Raw genomic sequence first — 22924 nt, forward strand, 5'->3', positions numbered from 1 at the left:
TAAATACGGCCTGGAAGCTCCGTGGCCGGCTGCAAAGAGTAATGTAGCTTTGTATTGTTGAAAAACAAATGGAGTGACTCGAGATAATGACTGTTTATTAGACATTGAACTGCTATTGAGAGTACGTGGACTGGACGTGGATAGTCAGCCACAATAAAAGCTTATGTATTAATTGTGTTCAAAAATGTGTAATTAACTGATTCTGGGTGCCCGGTAATGTGTGGGCTTATGTCATAAACTTTAGTTGTTTTTTTGTACAAAGTGGAAATAAACATGTCCTGGTGCATTGAATGATATTCCAAGAGTAGTGTATTTTTTAAATAAGAAGAGAGAGAGAGAGAGAGAGTGAGAGAGTGAAAATTTCCCCTTCCTAGCAGTGAAATTTTCGGAGAAGCATCCGGTGCTAGCAGAAGACATCGGTGCTGCAGGAAAGCAGAACCAGCATTCTTCAACAAGTAAGTCCACGAAAAGCTTAGCCACCGCAAGAATGTGGCGACCGTAAAGAAAGGACCTGAGAAAGAAGAGGAAATATTAAAGAAGTTATAAGAAAAAGAAAAAAAAACAGCTGGGAGTTGCCATAGCAACCAATAACAGCGAGGCTGAAGAGCGATTCCACGATACTTATCCAGAAATATCATGTTAATAAATGGTGAAATGATTAAGGGAATCAAGAAAATCGCACAACGCTGCAGTTAGTCTCAAATCGCTGACGCCGCCGTACACCAATGCTGATGCCGCCGTACACCAATGCTGATGTCGCATCACACCAACGCCGACACAGCCGTCCACAAAAGCCGACGCTGTCGTCCACCTATGCCGACGCCGCCATCCATCGCCGCTGATGCCGCCATACACCGGTGCCGACGCCGCCTTCCACAGACGCCGGGTGAGCTACTACTGACCTTTGATTGTTTGTGAAGTGTGGGGGGTTGTGGAAATAAGTGAGTGTACCTTTAATGATAACTAGACTAAAGGCAAAACAAAACACAATGGAAAAGGGACATCAATCCGTAGAGTCTATTGAAAAACAGGGGCCAGATTTAGGCGAATTAATGAGGTTTATCAAAGCGCAGTTTGAATCACAGAACACAAAACAGGATGAACTGAAGGCAGAATTAGACTCTTAAGTTAGATTTGCAAAACACAAAACTAGAGGCTCAAGTTAATATCCTAAGTAATCAGATGCAAGAATGGAAAAAATAATTGAAAAAAGAATTGTCTGATTCCCTGAGTGAACAGACAAATATTTTATTTAAAGATTTAGAACAAACAAATGAAGCTAATCAAAAAGGTTTAGTTCAAAAATTAGAATATGATGTAGACTATTAATTTAGTAATTTGGAAACACAATTTAACGAAAAATATGACTCTTTGAAAAACGTATGTAATGTTACATTTGATGAGGTCGAACGAGAATTAACTACGCTAAAAACCAATGTCCAGAAACAAGATAAGTTGCTCCCCCTAGTACAGCCACAAATTTCTGGGGTCAAATCACTGGTGGAAACCGTAGAACAGAACTTCAAAGAAAATTTGATGACCTGCAGAGCTTATAAATTTGAATGGCTTAGAAGAACAAGTAGAAGAATTAATAGGACAAAAGGTTGAAGAGAAACTAAGTGTTGATATCTCTTTGTCTGTAGTAACTTCCGATTTAGATAACACCAAGAAAGACTTAGAAACTTTGAGGAAAGAATTCAAGCTTATGCAGGAGAAACTAGAGAAAGACACAGTTTCCCAAAATATTATATTAAATAAGGACATGATAACTAATTTGCAATGGGGATAAAATTCAGACTTGTCAAGACAGTTTCCTAAATTCAAGCTAGACGGGGAAGTACACCCCACCCATTTCTTAACCAAGCCATACCAGGACCTTATTGTATTCAATCAATAGTACACCAAAAAACCCTATATTTAGTAGATCCTGTGACGGGAGAAGAAAAGGGAATGTATAATGTTAAGGATATAAAATGATATGTACAAAACCCCCAGGGACGTTGACGTTCTGTGTCAACGGGCGGAGTGACGTCCGCCGGTTCCCGGGTTCGGTGCTACTTCCACATTAGTTTTCCTTCACCGAACTCCCTTCAAATCTTTGACCATCCTGTAATCTATTTATAGCCCTTAAGCTTTCCTATCATATTAACATTAAAAGAGACCAATTATGACTACATGATTATGACTAATTTAAGGAGTCACAATAAACAGTAACCTCTAAGCATGAGATAAAACTAACAGGGTAACATTCTAACAGGAGATATAATATGATGGTACTGTTTAGGAAGAATGATATCTAGATGACATAAACTGAACATGTGTATGAAATATAAAGTGAAGTGTATAACTGAATAACTATTTGATTATAGTGTATATAATTTCTATTTTTATAGAATGTTTTATTTTTTTGGGTAGTGTGATGTGATTGGGGAGGATTTATATCTAATTTTGAAAGGGGTGGGTAGCATAGGCACAGTGATGACCTACACACTGCGCCCTTCATACAACCCTCGCAAACAAGTGTGACTGGTTCTTCATCATTTTCCATTCCATAGGAGTTGCGAAGATCTTTTCTTTGGACACTTCAAAGGTGACGGTGAGAATGTCCATTCTGTAGGAGACGCCGAACACATACCTCCTCCGGCTTCTCACTTAAGTACCGGTGAAGTGGGGATCCTGGGGAAGGGGGATGGGAAGGGTTTCCTGTCTTCTTTCTTTCTTCAATCTTAGCAATGAATTCTTTTATTTCCTTTCTTACTTTTCATATACTTCTATCGCTGAAGTCCTTCTCTTTTCCATGATTTCTAAAAATCTTCAACTAAGAACCTTAGTGGGCTGAAGAATCAGGAGGCACGATCACACTTCCACACTTAAACAATTAAATACAAAGATGCAGACAAGTAATACACAGGGAGATGTAACAACCGTCACAGATAAGGGGGGAGGTAGTGCTCAAGGGCTCGAGCACATGTGCTAAGTAATGATGGTTGCACATCTCAAGTGAAATGGTATAGTAAGCTTAAGCTAAAGGAACAAGGGGGGACGAAGTATATATCCACCTATGTTCATAGCTATAGTAGTACAAAGTAATAGGAATGGAGATAAAAAGAAATAGACATTAAGCCAGAGGTATTGCGTCAAATAAGCTAAAGGAACAAGGGGAGACGAAGTGTATATCCACCTGTGTTCATAGCTATAGTAGTACAAAGTAATATGAATGGAGATAAAAAGAAATAGATATTAAGCCAGAGGTATCGAGTCAAATAAATTTCTGTTGAATAATAGGATTGTGCAGACCGAATAGCTCGATGAAAGGAAATAAAGTTACAACCATGGACGAAATATATTTAGTTATTAAGTCTATATAAGTGAGCTGTAAGCAATGAACAAGCAAAGAATTTAAGCTGCAGAGGAGTATGAAAGAGGTAAGACTATGAATCATTGTTAGAGAAGATAGGGAAGGCACATCCAATATAGATGAAATGAGAGAAAGAGGGGCAGGTAGGCAGACCCAGAGGAGGCTGACTATACTGTGCGGGCAGGGGCACCAAGAAGGGGATTGACCTGTACCATAGTTTAGTATAAATGGAAGGGGCGTACCTACCGAAGGATGAGGAAGAAGATGTTTTCATAGTATCAACCCTTACATAGATTGGAACCCAAAGGGAAAGGGTGGTATAGTGACCTGAGATTGTAGTGGAAAGTTTCTCCTGGTAAATTTGAATTCTAAAATTTTTTTAAATAGAAAAGACGAGTCCTGCGCGAGGAGGTAGAAAAAAGAGAAAACCCCTGTACAACTAATTTTTTTCAGACCCAGAAAACTGGTGGTTATTATTGCAACAGCTTCTTAAAAAAAAAAGTAAAGACTCTACTCAGAATAACACCTGAACTTTGAAACTGGCTAAGGGGAGGGATTTATTTTGGCTCAATCCTGGAAGCAAGAGTACATAAAACTATTGGAAATAGCTAATACTTGTTGTACTATTAGTTTATCATACTACTATGTTTATGAAAGATATTACCAACAGCTTAATGAAATACTGGAGCAGCTTAATGAAATACTGGAGATGGAAGAGAGTTTTTGTACCTAATGTTTTTATGTAGTACAAAGTAACAAGATAAGTGTTAAGAAAAAAATTATTAAAATATAAGTTGTGAGCAAAATAATGAGTGTTCGAGCTAAGGGGATGGATATGCAAAGAGTAATGTAGCTTTGTATTGTTGAAAAACAAATGGAGTGACTCGAGATAATGACTGTTTATTAGACATTGAACTGCTATTGAGAGTACGTGGACTGGACGTGGATAGTCAGCCACAATAAAAGCTTATGTATTAATTGTGTTCAAAAATGTGTAATTAACTGATTCTGGGTGCCCAGTAATGTGTGGGCTTACGTCATAAACTTTAGTTGTTTTTTTGTACAAAGGGGAAATAAACATGTTCTGGTGCATTGAATGATATTCCAAGAGTAGCGTATTTTTTAAATAAGAAGAGAGAGAGAGCGATAGAGTGAAAATTTCCCCTTCCTAGCAGTGAAATCTTCGGAGAAGCATCCAGTGCTAGCAGAAGACATCAGCGCTGCAATAAAACAGAACCGGCATTCTTCAACAAGTAAGTCCATGAAAATGCTTAACATTACACTGGGCCACCGCAGTACGCGTGCAGCATCACTTCTAGTGATACTCAAGGTCCATGCTGTCTGGCGCGGATTAGAAACCCGTGGCACTCGGCACCAGAGCTTTCTCCTCTGCTATCAAATTGGCAATTATCTCTATCTCTTGCCAGCCAAATTCTCGAACAACTCTAACAATTCCGGATTGAAAATTACCTAACTGTCAACCCAAAGAACCTTCAAGCAATCTGTCATGAAGCGACAGTTCGCACATATGCTCAGCTTCTGTCCATTCAGCATGAGATTCGAGGAGCTCAACTTCTCCATCATTTAACCTTAAGGGTTGTCCATGTTGCTTATCTCCATCAAATATGAACAAAAAAGCAACGTCACTCTCTCGCTATTCGCTTCCTCTAATGGTTCTGCTATTGCAACATTAACATTTCTATCCGTACTGCCAGATTCCACATTTGCTCTTGGATGCCATAGCTCCCACACTCTTTGACTAAATGAGATATTACTATTTTTATTGCCCTCAGGTCTCCAAACAATCAAGCTATTCCATAAGTTCGCTTGCCTCCTGCACTTAACATGGTGTTTTCATTATCTCTGACATGCTCCTGGTGCTGCTGATGGCCTGTCTGCTGCTTGTATTCTTCCCTGTGCAAGGGACCCCCTACTGCTGTTCTTCTCTCACTCTCTCCTTCTGTATTCTCTGCGCACGCATCCACTGTCACCTGTGTCCAGCCAGCACCAGCTGACTCTTGCCCCTCCAGTGCACCTTGCCAAGTGTCAAGATCACATCTTACAGCCTCAAAAATGACACTGAGCACTATGGGACTTAACTTCTAAGGTCATCAGTCCCCTAGAACTTAGAACTACTTCATCCTAACTAACCTAAGAACATCACACACATCCATGCCCGAGGCAGGATTCGAACCTGCGACCGTATTGGTCATGCGGTTCCAGACTGTAGCACCTAGAACCGCACGGCCACCCGGGCCGGCTCTTACAGCCTCTTCGCTCTTTCCTTCCACTTCTCCCCCCACCAGCTCACACAAGAACACCCGTTTCTATATGGGCCCTTCTTGTGAGCTGTCTCCAGTTGGCCCACCACTAAGACACTATTTAGTTTAAACTCTCTCCTCTCTCTTCCCTACACCTGTCTCTTGCATTCTGAGTATGAACACCTCTCCCAACAAATCTTACCAGCTGTACGTCTTCTTGCATCGAAAGCCACTGCGACTGAGATGATTAGCATTGCACAAATGTAAATGCTCGAGTCTCTCTAAGAAACTCACATATTTTTCATAGCTGACCTGTGGTGCTGTTACCGGTTCCTTCCTCACATAAAAAGGCAACATCCGCTCTATCCCAGCGGCAAACAATTCGACTGCCATACCTCCATGTATGTGCTTTATGCGGCGCCACCGCCAATCACAAAACTGTTTCATAGTACCACACTCTGCTTGGTACATCGTGCCTCCCCAAAAATCCACTAACAATTGTTGCTGAATTTCTCCAGACCAATATTCTTCTAAAAACCTTTTCTTAAAATCTGTGAGATCTTTGCAGTCCAGAGCTACCTCATCAGCCCACTGAAAGGCATCACCCTTTAAGTGACCCACTACATACGAAATTTGCTCTCATTCTGTCCAGTACTTTGGCATTACCCCATCAAATTCCTTAAGGAATACTTTAGGATTAATGGTTCCCTGTGGCTCAAAGACACTAAACTTACGACACTGAATACAAGCTGCTTCTGCTGAATTGCTCGACGAAACCTGGCCTGCCCTTGTGTCCAGTTTAGCAATTGCTAGCTCATTTTGCATTATTCGAGCATCCATCTGCTGATTATGTATCTCTTGATGTTTCCCAAATGAGTCACATGTTGCTCGACTAGCTGCCAACGCCTGAATCATATCCTTAACATGCAACTTAAAACTAGTATCTCATTCAGATCTTATCTTACCACTTATATTACCCACTTCCATATTCATTTTCGCTTTAAAATCCCTCTGTTTAACACCCAACTCAGTTGTGAAGTTTTCATATGCAGTAGCATGCTCAACCAATGTTTTGATTACTTGATCTAACCCTTCTTGTGCCCTTTAGCACATTCCTTCTTCACTTGGTCCAGCTCAGTACCCACTTTAGATACTACTTGCTGCTCCAATTGCAATTTACACCGGGTGAACTGCCCAGCGATGTATTTCTTCACCTCCTTATGCAAATTCGACACTTCCAATGCTATACTGGAGTTTACTTGTTCATTACCTTGCTTAACATCTTTACTGATTTCTTCCTGAAATTGCGTCAAGGTTGCAAGAAGTGACAGCAAGAAGACATTTGTCTCTTCCCCTGGTACTGTCGAGATCATCTGGTCTACTACTGATTCTGACCTGCCTTGAGTAGCCTCAACCCCTTCAGAGATTGAAACACTCAAGTTAATAGTGGCACCTCTTTTCTCTGTTCGGTCTCTACTTTGCTATCAACCGCCAATAAAATTCTCATTGAATGCAGATCGGGGCTAAACACCTCTGCTCTGTCTAATTCCCTCATTTTAACAACCTCCTCAGTATCACCTTTGGCTTTCCCTGCTATGCTACTTTTATCCTGCGCAGCCATTCTCTTTTCTAAAGTTAACACGCTGTTCAACAGTTGGTATAGCTTTCGGTTTCTTAGCTTTCGACAATTTTTCCGACGTACTGCCTGTTTGCTGCATGACCCACCGTCCACTTTGTGCAGAGCTTCTGCACCGGCTTCACCCTCATGTGGTCTGTTGTCCACTGATCTTCTGCTTCCACCATGCGCTGGCACCATTCCTCTTTGCACGGCTGTTCATTATGCCCAATTCAAGGCTACTACGCAACCCTTTTCGGCCGGTATTGTCACCATGTACTAAGCGCGCAAGCCAAATTACTGAGCCACTCTGCTGCTGCAATTACTTACAGTGCACTATCCTACTATAACGCGTATACTTTTGCATAAATTACTTCGTACTAGTCAGTGATGCATCTCCGTTTACTCGTTTCAAGGCTGATCACACGTGTAACACTTCCCTAGGCCTGTGCACCACTTTGTAACATCCTCTGCAGAATGACAAACCCTAACTTCTACATCTATATCTACATCTACATCCATACTCTGCAAGCCACCTGATGGTGTGTGGCGGAGGGTGCCTTGAGTACCTCTATCGGTTCTCCCTTCTATTCCAGTCTCGGTCGGTATGCCTCTGTGTGGGCTCTAATCTCTCTGATTTTATCCTCATGGTCTCTTCGCGAGATATACGTAGGAGGGAGCAATATACTGCTCGACTCCTTGGTGAAGGTATGTTCTCAAAACTTCAACAAAAGCCCGTACCAAGCTACTGAGCGTCTCTCCTGCAAAGTCTTCCACTGGAGTTTATTTATCATCTCCATAATGCTTTCATGATTACTGAATGATCCTATAACGAAGCACGCTGCTCTCCATTGAATCTTCTCTATCTCTTCTATCAACCCTATCTGGTATGGATCCCACACTGCTGAGCAATACTCAAGCTGTGGGCAAACAAGTGTACTGTAACCTAATTCCTTTGTTTTCGGATTGCATTTACTTAGGGTTCTTTCAATGAATCTCAGTCTGGCATCTGCTTTACCGATGATCAACTTTTATGATCATTCCATTTTAAATCACTCCTAATGGCTACTCCCAGATAATTTATGGAATTAACTGCTTCCAGTTGCTGACCTGCTATATTGTAGCTAAATGATAAAAGGATCTTTCTTTCTATGTGTTCGCAGCACATTACACTTGTCTACGTTGAGATTCAATTGCCATTCCCTGCACCAAGCGTCAACTCGTTGCAGATCCTCCTGCATTTCAGTACAATTTTCCATTGTTACAACCTTTCGATATACCACAGCATCATCCGCAAAAAGCCTCAGTGAACTTCCGATGTTATCCACAAGGTCATTTACGTATATTGTGAATAGCAATGGTCCTACGACACTCTCCTGCAGCACACCTGAAATCACTCTTACTTCAGAAGACTTCTCTCCACTGAGAATAACATGCTGCGTTCTGTTATCTAGCAACTCTTCAATCCAATCACACAATTGGTCTGATAGTCCATATGCTCTTACTTTGTTCATTAAACGACTGTGGGGAACTGTATCAAACGCCTTGCAGAAGTCAAGAAACATGGCATCTACCTAGGAACCCGTGTCTATGGCCCTCTGAGTCTCGTGGACGAATAGCGTGAGCTGGGTTTCACATGATCGTCTTTTCCGAAACCCAGGTTGATTCCTACAGAGTAGATTTCTAGTTTCCAGAAAAGTCATTATACTCGAACATAATATGTGTTCCAAAATTCTACAACTGATCGACGTTAGAGATATAGGTCCATAGTTCTGCACATCTGTTCGACGTCCCTTCTTGAAAACGGGGATGACCTGTACCCTTTCCCAATCCTTTGGAATGCTACGCTCTTCTAGAGACCTATGGTACACCGCTGCAGGAAGGGGGCAAGTTCCTTCGTGTACTCTGTGTAAAATCTTATATCGTACTGGACCCCTTGGACTGCCTGTTATGGTAAGTAGTAGACTTACAGGGGTGCGTGGCAGGTCCTCTTTGTGATCCTCTTTGTGACTTACCTGTGCGGTGGCAGCATAGTCAGCCTCCGCACTTTCTCGACCTGTAATCTTACCTGCACCTACCTGCAGTTCAGCTGCTCATAAGTTATTCAGCATCCTGTAGATTCTGGACTTAGCAAATACACTACTGGCCATTAAAATTGCTAAAACACGAAGATGACGTGCTACAGATGCAAAATTTAACCGACAGGAAGAAGACACTGTGATATGCAAATGATTAGCTTTTAGGAGCATTCACACAAGGTTGGCGCCAGTGGCTACACATACAACATGCAGACATGAGGAAAGTTTCCATCCGATTTCTCATACACAAACAGCAGTTGGCCAGCATTGCCTGGTGAAATGTCGTTGGGACGCCTCGTGTAAGGAGAAGAAGTGCGTACCATCATGTTTCCAACTTTGATAAAGGTTGGATCGTAGCCTATCGCGATTGCAGTTTATCATATCGCGACACTGCTGCTCGCGCTGGTCGAGATCCAATGACTGGTAGCAGAATATGGAATCGGTGGGTTCAGGAGGGTAATACGGAATGCCATGCTGGATCCTAATGGTCTCATATCACTAGCAGTCGAGATGACAGGCATCTTATCTGCAGGACTGTAACGGATCGTGCAGCCATGTCTCAATCCCTGAGTCAACAGATGGGGACATTTGCAAGACAACAACCATCTGCACGAACAGTTCGACGATGTTTGCAGCAGCGTGGACTATCAGCTCGGAGACCATGGTTGCGGTTACCCTTGATGCTGGATCACAGACGGGAGCACCTCCGATGGTGTACTCAACAATGAACCTGGGTGCACGAATGGCAAAACGTCATTTTTTTGGATTAATCCAGGTTCTGTTTACAGCATCGTGATGGTCGCATCCGCGTTTGGTGACATCGTGGTGAACGCACATTGGAAGCATGTATTCGTCATCACCATACTGACGTATCACCCGGCGTGATGGTATGGGGTGCCATTGTTTACATGTCTCGTTCACCTCTTGTTTCGCATTGATGGCACTTTGAACAGTGGACGTAACATTTCAGATGTGTTATGACCCGTGGCTATACCCTTCATTCGATCCCTGCGAAACCCTACATTTCAGCACGATAATGCAGGACCGCATGTTGTAGGTCCTGTATGGGCCTTTCTGGATACAGAAAATGTTCGACTGCTGCCCTGGTCAGCACATTCTCCAGATCTCTCACCAATTGAAAACGTCTGGTCAATGTTGGCCGAACAACTGGCTCGTCACAATACGCCAGTCACTACTCTTGATGAACTGTGGTATCGTGTTGAAGCTGCATGGGCAGCTGTACCTGTACATGCCATCCAAGCTCTGTTTGACTCAATGCCCAGGCATATCAAGGCCATTATTATGGCCAGAGGTGGTTGTTCTGGGTACTGATTTCTCAGGATCTATGCACCCAAATTGTGTGAAAATGTAATCACATGTCAGTTCTAGTATAATATATTTGTCCAATGAATACCTGTTTTTCATCTGCATTTCTTCTTGTTGTAGCAATTTTAATGGCCAGTAGTGTATGTACAATTAGGATTTTGGAGAGGAATTCCGGTGCTACTAAAGAATGCAATGCAGCTCTGATAAAAGCAATTTTATTCGAGAGACTCGATGGCCTCAAAATCCTTTGATACAATTTATTACAAACAAGTTGCAAAATCTTAGTTTGCATGCCAGAACCAACCAGATAGCTGTCAGATGGATATGCCCCTCAAAGTGGGTTTAAGACCATTGTTGGATACTGATTGCCTTTGGTTGTTGTCTCAGTCAGGCTAATTCCAATTTTCATCTTTTTAATATCATTCATTCAGCTGCCACACAGGTCTTTTAATGCACAAGGCCAGGATCTTGTATTACTGGATGCCACGGAACTCAGTCTTTACTTACACTTTACACTCCACATAAAAATGAGCATGATCATAACCAATTGGTCATAGTGATCATTGGCAGAAAACAAAAACAGAATTTGCAACAGCAGGAGTGAGCACAGCAGTTGACTTACTGTGTTCAATGACTGTTGTGTTGTTGCATGCAATAAGCTTTGCTCTATTAACTATTTGCGTCTATACCTCAGTAACTGTCACATATCACAGTCAAAATAACAGCACCACCTATGCGAACATTACATTGTCACAGTCTTATGCAGATTTTGCCAAAAAGCAAAGCTTTGTTGGTAATCTTGTGGGAGTGCAACTGCCAACCATCTGTACTGCTCCCCGGTCTAACCGCTAGTCCTCAACCATGGCGAGCTGTGCGTTCCTTCTCCCCCACTAAACCGCTTGTGACGTCAGCCACCATCTCTGCCCTTAAAACAGACACCTTATTCTTTCCCTATTACTTTCTGCACAAATACTCTTTTGATTTACACTCTTCTGCAAGTTTTACTCAGGCCCTCTGCTCTAATTAAAGTTTTCTCAAATGAATTACTTTTTTACCCTTTGGCAGCCTCTGGTTGGACCAGTCCACCTTCTCCACCACAAGGGGATGGCTTTTCTGTGTCCTTCCACCTTCATGTTGTTGCTGGCCTACCATGCCCGTATCAACTCTTACTGTAACCCACTCTAGCCGTCCGTCTATCTGCCATCCTGCTGCATTCTAATTGGTGCTTGCTTAGTTAGAAACTCCCAGAAGTTTAGTTCTTTTTCATTATTATTAAAACTATTGCCTATCTGGAGCGTGGTCATTCTTGCACAGCACATTGCCGCGTTTCAATCTGAGTCGGAGGGTTGGTAAAAGGAACCAATTATTAATTTATTCCAGTTATCAAGTAAAAATTCCACCCATACTAACTCACAGGAACTGTCTACTTCAATTTCACTACAAGGTAAACTACTACTGTCAGCAATAAACACTACAGCACCAACTGTATTTAATCTATCTTTTATGAACGTGTTTAGGTCCTTCGTAAAAATATCATCTGAATTTAGTTTTAGCTTTGGCCACCTCTCTGCATGTGTAACACCTATCAGCCGTCTAAATTTCCATAGTGTTAATTGTTTGGGCTGCCAATTTTGGCAATATACAGTGTCATCTTCAGGCCCCCTGACTGACATGAAGGAAGACTCCCACCTTTGGTCCAGCATTCAACGACTGGTATCCATAGATTTCTACTTGAGGCAGTGATCAAGTGATTTTGGAAGTGAGCACTGTCTCAAGTAGAAATCTACAGATACCAGTCATTGAATGCTCAGCCCTATTTTTGACTGGACCAAACATGGGTATCTTCTACACGATTGGTCAGGGGGCCTGAAGATAGCTTATTGTCAAAACTGGTAGCCAAAAAAAAAAAAAAAATAACAATATGGAAATTTAGATGGCAGATGGGTGTTTCATTTGACATCTTGTTTCACAAGATGGCCGAAAGCACACTGGTAGCAGATGTCTCAGTAGAAACTGTGAGAAAAGTGTTAGCTGGTGACTGATTCACATTTCTGATTTACAAAATTGATCACGACAGATAACTTTGTCACTTCGAGTCACAACTCTTCATGGAAGTAATGAATATCTGTGGCTGCAACCATCTACATACAATCAGTTACCAGCTGTTAAGTAATGAGGCGCAGGAAAGGTTTCACTGTATGTTAAAGGCAGCACTTACCGGTACGTACTACAAGGTGACATGAACCAAGGCATTACCACTTGTAGTATTAGGCTTGCATGCAGCAGTGAAGGAAGATATACTAAATTCACTAGTACACTTGCTTTATGGTGAATGGTTGTGAATTCCTGGAAAACTAATAACACCAGCGACACCCTCAGCTGCGCAAGAGCTGAGAACAGAATTTGAGCACATGAGACAGTTATAAGAAGTGTCACCCATAAGGCATGGGGACAGAAGGGACTTACAAACATGCCCCCTTTGTCTGGCTGCCTGATGACACTGTGCGACTGCCACTACAACTGCCTTTTGTGGTTCCTCATACAGTAAAACGAAGGATATATTTTTACAGTAGACATAAATGGGAAGCAAGAGACAGTAAACAGTTGAATGGTTGAAACCATGTTACCAGTGTACGGATGGAACATTATGATGTGAACAGGCAAACACACCTACTGGCAACAACTTGCTGACAGCAGCAAGTGGAGTAGACAGTCACTTGGCAGAGAAAACCTCAGAACAGGAAGAAGACACTCTGGTGCAGCAACCACAGGTTTTTTATCACCAGGGCAGGCTGTTGTATCAGCTCCAGTGCCCCTACATACCTGTGGCACCAAGTATTTGTTTGTTTTTTTCTTTTTTTTTTTAAGGGGCGTATAGGGCAGAGGGGGAAGGGGGGGGGGGGGGGGGGTGTAACGATAGAAGCATATAAATGGCAAGTGTATGATGCAGTAGATGATGATAGCTGGTTGCAGTATGGAATTATTATTATTGTTATTATTATGGAACTTTTGTCCTTGTTATTTTTTATGATGGAAACTTTTGTCCTTGTTATTTTTTTATGATGGAACTTTTGTCCTTGTTATTTTTTGATTTTCCTTAGTGTTTTGTTGATTGATTACATGAATAAGGTACAAAAAGATTACTTACCTGTTTCTTTCATTTGCTATTATTATTCTCACCAAACACTCAGTGATTTGTGTATACCATCCAACTGCTCGTTCCTAGGTCAAAAACTAGTTCACATTCCAAATTGGTACTGTTAGAGCAGTACAGGACTAATAGCAAAATGTGAACATAACTCCTGCAGTTCTATTATGACAATACACAAACTGTAAAGTGTGATGGATATATTCTTTATCATCAACATAGCAGATGGCAGTGTTAGAACAGTTCTAGTGCATGTCTGGCTTTAATGACAGTATTCATTATATTTTAATAATAGTATACATTATAAAATTTTTAATGGGCCTATAATCACTGATGTGAAGACAGATAACTGGGTGGGATCTGTTCAAAATTTATGTGCCACTTTTTGGGTTGTTAGCTCTGAGTGAGTGTTAAAACATACAATATTAGGATGAATGGAAGGGGAAATACATTACAACTGGTTAACACAATCCCAGCCTTTATTTATAGTAACCAAACACTCGTTCTCCAGGAAGATTTGTTGGATCCACAGCACAACAAAGCAAGCCACAGCTGTAACTATTTATAAAAACAGATAAAAAAGACTAAACCTATCACTGACAATCTTATACTATCACATTTGGTTACTGCATGAAACATCTACAAGGGCAAGTGACAACAGATATATTTCATTGTTATAACAAACTGTGAGGACTCCAGGAATAATCACTTTTCTGATTCCACACATGATTCAGTTACAATGAGAACATAATAAATCCAGTCCTTTTCTTGATTTTAAAAAAAAATGACATTGTCAAGCATTACAGGTATTTACCTCTTTCTTTCCCTTTTTTGTCTGTTTAGCAAGTGAATAATCTTGTTTTGAACGAAATGTACGGACCACATTCAGATTATCTATTGTACTTTGCATTGTAGGGTCTATGGCCAGCGCTATTTTATACAACGTTTCTGCCTTTGGGTACTTCTTCCAGCGATGGTATAAAACTCCTGAGGAGAAATATGTATGTGAATACAAAATGAAAATGAAAATGAATTCATGGAGTACATTCAAGTATCACAGTTTCATAATGGAATAAATTAGCATCAAATAACATGAAAAATATATTAAACACAACTGTCAAATATAGCTATCTACAAAGCTACACTTAAAAGTTTGTGAGCAAAAATATTTCATTCCCTCTCCTACCACTGCCACGCTACACTGTTGTTGTTGTCGTCATCACTGTGGTCTTCAGTCCAAATATTAGTTTGATGCAACTCTCCATACTGATCTATTCTGTGCAAGCCTCTTCATCTCCAAATTACCACTGCAACCTACATCCATTTGAACTTGATTATTGTGCTCCTCCTTCCACAATTTTTACCCCCCACACCTCCAACTATTACCATACTGATGAGTCCTTGATACCTTATCAACCAATCCCTGCTTTGAGTTATGTTGCCCTACAAATTTCTTTTTTTCCATAATCCATTTAGTACCTCCTTTATTACACTATCCACTCATCTAATCTTCAGAATTGTTCAGTAGCAACATATTTCAAAGGCTTCTATTTTGTTCTGGTGTAAACTGCTTACCATCCACATTTCACTTCTGTACAATGCTACACTCCAAATAAATACTTCCAGAAAAGGCTCCCTAACATTTACATTTATATTAGATGTTAAAAAATTCCTGTTTTTCAGAAATGCTTTCCTTGCTACAGCCAGTCTGTGGTTTATATCTTTTCTGCTTTGGCCATCATCAGTTATTTTGTTGCCTAAATAGCAAAACTCATTGACTACTTTTAGTGTCTCATTTGCTAATCTAAATCCCCAGCAATGCCCGATTTAATTTGACTACATTTCATTAACCCCCCCCTTCTTTTTTACTTTTGTTCACCTTATAACCTTTCAAGACCCTATCCATTCTGTTCAGCTGCTCTTCCAAGTCCTTTCCTGTCTCTGGCAGAATTACACTGCTATGAATATACAGATGAAAAGTAATGCAGTAGTGAAAAAAAAATGGATTAATAACCAGTTGACACAACATGTCAAGCTTGAATAGAAAATTTAAAAAATTTAATCAGCAGAGCTACAGCATAATAATCTACAGATCCCATGATGATGATACAAGTTCTGAAAAATGATAAAAGAAATTAAAAAAATTATAGTTCTACTATTTCACCAAATTTTACTTGGCTCTTCTGGGTGTAAAATTGAAAAATCTTCTACATGTCAATCAACACTGCCAACTTGAAAGTGAGAGTTATATTAGCACAGATGATTCTCTATTTTATGCTTAACAATTATGTTTCTAAAAAGATTCTCAAACTTATAAAATCATTTTTTGTCATATAGAAAAGTGAGTCATTCTCAGTTTTATGATGAGATAGAAGACATCTTTTTTAATGCAGTGTCATATGGAATTTGTAACATCATTCTTTAACTTGTAATTACCTTACAATCACATTGGCAAAATGTATAAAAATTAACTCTTAATTCAGAACACAATGTTTGTTGATAACATCAGAGGTAGGGAATTTCTCACTTACTATATTTTTTTATAGTCTCTAAGAGACTTTTTACATCTTTATAAGTTTCACCTTGCTGTTGCTCATTTCTGAACTGTAAAACTGAACTAGAAAAACTGATGGAGTTAATGAATGAGGGCCAGTCCATGTAATGATTTAATAATAACAGATGGAACAAGTGTGAAAACTGTAGCAATGATTATATAATAAGGGAATACATTAGCACTTACCTAAATTTGAGTAGTACAAGGCATTATTTGAATCAAAGTGAATTGCCAGCTGGAAATGTTTTTCAGCTTCCTCATATTTCCCAGACTTGCCCAGAGTATTTGCCAGGCTAAAATGCAAAGATGGCTCATGTGGAAGATGCGAAAGGGCTGACTGCCCCACAACTTCAGCTTCAGTAATATTGCCTAGTAAAAGGAAACCACAAATGTAACCACGCCATGAGTAATTCAGTCTAAACATTATTTTAAAAAATTCAATTTTCAGCTAATTATCAAGAATGAATGTCAGTGGTGCAATTATTTTATCTAAGACAAGCATTTGAATTCCATCCATATATTCCATTACAAACTGCATTTTTCTTTCAACTTCACAAACTAAAATTAGCCACAAACTGTTCTCATTAAACCTGACACAGGCACGCCTATGTATACAGAGCACCAACCGCAAATTACATTGCCTTGTACTGTTCCATTGTTATTTCACCATTGTGAGCAAGTACCTATTAATTCATTATTTCTTGAGCTAACATAGTGGTTAGTTGTATTGTCATACATCCAAACGATCAGCAGTAATATAAAATAAACAGCGAACTAGCTGAGAAAAAATTTATGATCTGTGCTAGAAAATGACTCAGATTAGAAGGTAGCAGCACAATCCCACAATGAGGGTGTTGTCTACGAGATAATTAGTAAGCAAATAAACAGTTAGCTGGGGTCTGAAGCAAATGCTCTGTTTAATGCATTAGGTGGGTCACTACTGTGGGGTAACTCTCATACATGGAAAATATCGTATTCATGATCCATGGAACTAGTATTAATCTAATCTAATCTGAGCGATATAATGAAGAATCATTTTATTATATTTTAATTAAACAGTGATTTAGCTCATATAATGTAAGTTTATTTTATCATTCTTTAATTAAACTAAGATTAAACTGTGATTTTGCTCAGATGTTTACCTTGGTAACATAAAGACAGGTATTCTTTCTATGTGTACAATGTACGCCGCATGCCCTTTCGTGTTATGAAAGAGGGTACCGCTAGAGGACTCCCTGAAACTACTTGAGAGCCATTTCGATGAAGAAACAGTGGAATTATTCCAGCATGTGCTCACAACCATGTATTCCCAGTGTGGGGGTAAGTTTTATGAACAGGTGGATGGAGTTGGGATACCCACTTGCACCATGTATCGCTAACCTGTACACGGCATACTTCGCGGATATCGTCTTGGAAACAGCACGCCTTAAACCCAAGGTCTTTTATCAGTGCGTGGACAATACGTTTATGTTCTAGCCACACGGTGAGGACACTCTAAAAAATATTCTCTACCATCTGAACAGCATACATGAGAACATCAAGTTCACAATGGAATTAGAAGAAAATGGGTGCTTACCCTTCCTCTATGTCATAATAAAGAAAAAAACATATGGAATACTGTGACACTCGACTACCGAAAGAAAACACACACAGTTCTGTACCTCAACACCAACAGCTGCCACTACCCAGCACAACAGAAATTTGTGTTCACAACACTTATCCGCAGAGATCATGAAATTTGCGACAAGGACAGTTTACCTACTGATATGCAGCACCTGAACAAAACCTTACAGAAAAATGGCTACACTGAAACACAGATTGCACGCGCTCTCAAGTTGGCCAAGAAGAAGAAGGAGGACCTTCAGGAAGGAAGAAGAGGACAATAAGGGCCTGGCGTTCCTCTTGTATGTGGGCCCACTCACGGCAAAGATTTCCAGGATACTGGAGAAGAACAAGCCAAAACCATCTTCCATCCTCCAGCAAAAATCAGGAATATGGTGGGCTCAATGAAGGACAACCTGGATCTAAGAACATCGGCTTTCTACAGCATTTGATGTGATTTAGAAAACAATATATCGGACAGACACAGCGTTGCATCACACGACACTTCCCTGAACACATGAGAAGCGTTCGCCTTGGACAAAAGGCAAAATCTGTGGTAGCGAAGCACAGCTTTAGTGAAGAACACATGTTTCAGTTGGAACAAACCAGGATGATGTGTAGAGTGAATAGTTTCTAGGAGTCTATTATTAAAGAGACAGTGGAGCTGTGAGTCAATGACAACCTGGTCAACTGGGATAGTGGCTTCCAATTTAGCACCGTGTGAGACACGACATTAGCAAGAATACGAAAGAGTGCACCAGTGGAGGTAGCACAGTGGCAATTGATGGAATAAACAGGCTGCACCGAGATGAGATGCTGAGACAAGACACCAAGACCCACTGGCCACGAGCTCTCCCCTCCTCCCCCCCCCCCCCACCCCATCTGCTGCTGGACCGATTCCACTTGTGCTTGATTGGTCCGACTGGCATCATGTATGCAGAGAAGCCTGTGGTCCAGCAGCTATAAAGACCTGGATGAGACATGAACCTGACACTTCACCTGAAAATGGCAAGTAAGAAACTTGCTGAAATGTTGCCAGAGTATGATGCATCGACACAGCTGTCAACCTGAGAAGATTTTATCATCGAGATTCACTGAAAAAGCCTGCATTCTCACATGTGCACTGTTCTTTCAAGGCTTCTCTATACTCAAAATTAAAACACAAAACTTTAGGCATCACAAGTGCTTGTAAAGATTAAAGCTAATTTTTAGGGTTCCATACTTCAATCAGTATAAACAGAATCATTACTGGATTGCTTTGTTGTCAGGTCATCAGTCTGTCTGTCCGACTGTTAACAAACCTTTTCCTCACAAATGGGTAGACGTATCAAGCTGAAATTTATGTCGCACACCCTGGTCTATAGTCCATTGTTAGTGTAAAAAATTGAAGCTTCTAATCTAGTGCAATCAAAAGATCCAACAATTAATGTCACATATTTTAATACTCCAAAAGTCAATCATCAAAACTTCTAGGGTACTTCCTGTTGGCCTAGAATCATGAAATTTGACAAAACAGAAGATTTCATAGTGCACCCAAAGGAAAAAAGTCTGAAACCAGTAAATTTGTAATTATATCACACAATTTTTTTTGTCATTTCTTATCTGACTCTTGTCTGTTAGTCTGCTTGTTAAGGCCCTTTTTCTCAGCAATGAGTACATGAATCGAGTTGACATTTATGTCACATACTAAGGTCTATAGGCTCTTGGTGGTGTAATAAATATAAGCTTCTACGTCAGTACTATCAAAAGTTATGACCATTTAGGTCACATATTTAGATACAAACTCCCTCATCAAACCATACAGGGTGCTTCCCATTGGCCTGGAATCATGAAATTTGGCAAAAAGTAAGGTTTCACAGTACAACCAAAGGAAAAAAAAGTCCAAAAACTGTAAGTTTGTAATTATTTCACATGGAAAAAAAAAAAAAAAAATTTCTGGCATGTTGTGTTATCAGACTGACTTGACTGTTCATCTGTCAGTTAAGACACCCTTTTTCTCAAGAACAGTATCAAGTTGAAATTTTAGTCACATACTAAGGTCTATGATCCCTTTACAGTATAATAAACATAAGCTTTGAAAGTCATTCATGTCACATAATTTGATACTCATAAATTCAGTCATCAAAAGCTATAAGGGTCTTCCTGTTGATCAACAATGATGAAATTTGGCAAGAAGTACCTTTTCACAGTATAATAAAAGGAAAACATCTGAAAAATTTTAATTTGTAATTATATAACATGAAAAAAGTATTTCTTTTGTCATTTGTTGTCTGATGTCCAACTTGAAATTAAAACAGTCAGTAGTTCTGCATTCAGGCTGACTGAGTCATAATGGTGAAAGTCAAACATAAGGCAAGGAATGACTTTATTGCTCGTGTGATACACTTCGGAATCTGTCCATCATCAGATGTCCATGAACACAGTCTATGAATGTTTGTTTCACATACAACTTGAAATGCCATATCTACTTGCAGCAATCACTTCTGGATATCTAATGATGGATAAATTCTGAAATTCATCATATGAGCAATAAAGTCATTTCTTGCCTGGTGTTTGACTTTTGCCTTCCTCAATGCAGTCAGCCTGAATGGAAAACTACTGATTATAATAATAATGGTCACCTGCCTCTTGCATGACATTATGTCACATTTATATTGTTGTTGTTGTTGTTGTTGTTGTTGTGGTCTTCAGTCCTGAGACTGGTTTGATGCAGCTCTCCATGCTACTCTATCCTGTGCAAGCTTTTTCATCTCCCAGTACCTACTGCAACCTACATCCTTCTGAATCTGCTTAGTGTATTCATCTCTTGGTCTCCCTTTACGATTTTTACCCTCCACACTGCCCTCCAATACTAAATTGGCGATCCCTTGATGCCTCAGAACATGTCCTACCAACCGATCCCTTCTTCTGGTCAAGTTGTGCCACAAACTTCTCTTCTCCCCAATCCTATTCAATACTTTCTCATTAGTTATGTGATCTACCCATCTAATCTTCAGCATTCTTCTGTAGCACCACATTTCGAAAGCTTCTATTCTCTTCTTGTCCAAACTATTTATCGTCCATGTTTCACTTCCATACATGGCTACACTCCATACGAATACTTTCAGAAATGACTTCCTGACACTTAAATCAATACTGGATGTTAACAAATTTCTCTTCTTCAGAAACGCTTTCCTTGCCATTGCCAGCCTACATTTTATATCCTCTCTACTTCGACCATCATCAGTTATTTTGCTCCCCAAATAGCAAAACTCCTTTACTACTTTAAGTGCCTCATTTCCTAATCTAATTCCCTCAGCATCACCCGACTTAATTAGACTGCATTCCATTATCCTTGTTTTGCTTTTGTTGATGTTCATCTTATATCCTACTTTCAAGACACTGTCCATTCCATTCAACTGCTCTTCCAAGTCCTTTGCTGTCTCAGACAGAATTACAATGTCATCGGCGAACCTCAAAGTTTTTATTTCTTCTCCATGAATTTTAACACCATATTATTGAAATTAAAACATTTTCGAAGTCATGGAATCCCTGGATCTTGCCAGTATCAAGTGTCAATAACAGGCAAAAATGGTTGAGACTGTGAATTCCCAGAATGGATGAACTTTCTATATATACAGGGTGATTCAAAAATGCATGTAAATATTTCAAGGGTGTATTTGTGAGGTAAATATAAGACAAAAATGTTCTATACAATTTTTTCCATACTTGGCTTATTACAGAGTTATGAACAAAACAGGATAATACATTCAATACAACGTAAGGTATTTAATTCCCAGAGTTCACAGTTTAATTACAGTGCATTTGGACTAACAACGCAAACTGATAAATAAACGTGACGTAACAAACTGAAACAATTCCTCGCGAACACTGTATTAATTTAGGTCCTGTTGATTGAACTACAGCAATGCACAATAACTAAGGAAAATTGAAGCATTTTACAGACTGTACTGTATTTGCACAAATCTTAATGCAATGCATGTTCAAAATGCTGTCCCTGAACTTGCAGACAGACCCGTGCTCGTCGCATCAATGATCTCTGCACATTACACAGTCCGTTCAACTCTCCACGAATAATTTCACAACCACCTTCAATTCTTTGTTGTAGCACTTCTCTGTTCGGTACTGCAGAAGAATACACCAATGTCTTTAGTCGGCCCCATAAATAAAAGTCTAAAGGGTTCAGGTCAGGTGATCTGGCTGGCCAAGCAATTGGTCCTCCGCGACCTATCCATCGATGTGGATACGCAGAATTGAGGTACGCCCTTACGTTGCGGCTGTAATGGGCGGGAGCACCATCGTGCATAAACCACATGGTGGCTCGTGTTGCAAGAGGGACATCCTGTAACAATCCAGGCAATTCTCCCTCCAAAAATTCGCAGTACGCGTGCCCATTCAGCCTTGGAGGCAGAACATGAGGTCCGAGTAAGTAATTCCCCACAATACCACACCAAATGTTTATGGAGAATTGATGTTGATATCCACGCACAATTCTCGCGCCAGGATTCTCGACAGCCCACTGGTGCATATTATGCGAATTGATTACACCCGCACGAGTAAACATGGCCTCATCTGTGAATAATATCCGCCGAATGAACATTGGATCATTCAAATGACGCTCTTGTAACCACTGGCAGAATTGCTGACGGCGAGGATAGTCTTCAGGTGTCAATTCGTGCACTTTTTGCAGGTGAAATGGATGCAACTGTTGTCTCCGAAGCAGCCGCCATACAGTAGATTGTGGAAGTCGTACAGCTGCACTAATTTGTCTCGTACTGATAGATGGATCTTGGTCTACCAGGTCCAAAACATGTTCCTCGACGTTCACTGCATGCTCAAGTGGTCGACCTGAATGTGGCCCAGGACGAATGCCATACTCCCGCATACGTCTGTCCACAGATACAAACGTCTGATGACTTGGTAACCGTCTTCCTGGAAACAGCTCACTGTACCTTCGTCTTGCTGCAAGTGCATTTCCATCT

General features: G+C 40.3%; 1 protein-coding gene across 2 annotated transcripts in view; it reads right to left on the reverse strand.

Moving 5' to 3' along the window:
- Positions 1-14247: 14247 nt before the first annotated feature.
- Positions 14248-22924, reverse strand: part of LOC124776381 (protein O-mannosyl-transferase TMTC4-like) — a 138922-nt gene continuing 130245 nt past the window's right edge. For both annotated transcript variants that reach the window (XM_047251347.1, XM_047251346.1), the window contains 3 exons: positions 16527-16709; positions 14601-14773; positions 14248-14344 (listed from right to left, as the gene is read on the reverse strand). In XM_047251347.1, the coding sequence (XP_047107303.1) occupies positions 14270-14344; positions 14601-14773; positions 16527-16709 (431 nt within the window). In that variant the 3' untranslated portion in view covers positions 14248-14269. The remainder of the gene's footprint in view (positions 14345-14600; positions 14774-16526; positions 16710-22924) is intronic.

Source organism: Schistocerca piceifrons, chromosome 2 (assembly GCF_021461385.2).
Source record: "Schistocerca piceifrons isolate TAMUIC-IGC-003096 chromosome 2, iqSchPice1.1, whole genome shotgun sequence".
Taxonomy (NCBI): Eukaryota; Metazoa; Arthropoda; class Insecta; order Orthoptera; family Acrididae; genus Schistocerca; species Schistocerca piceifrons.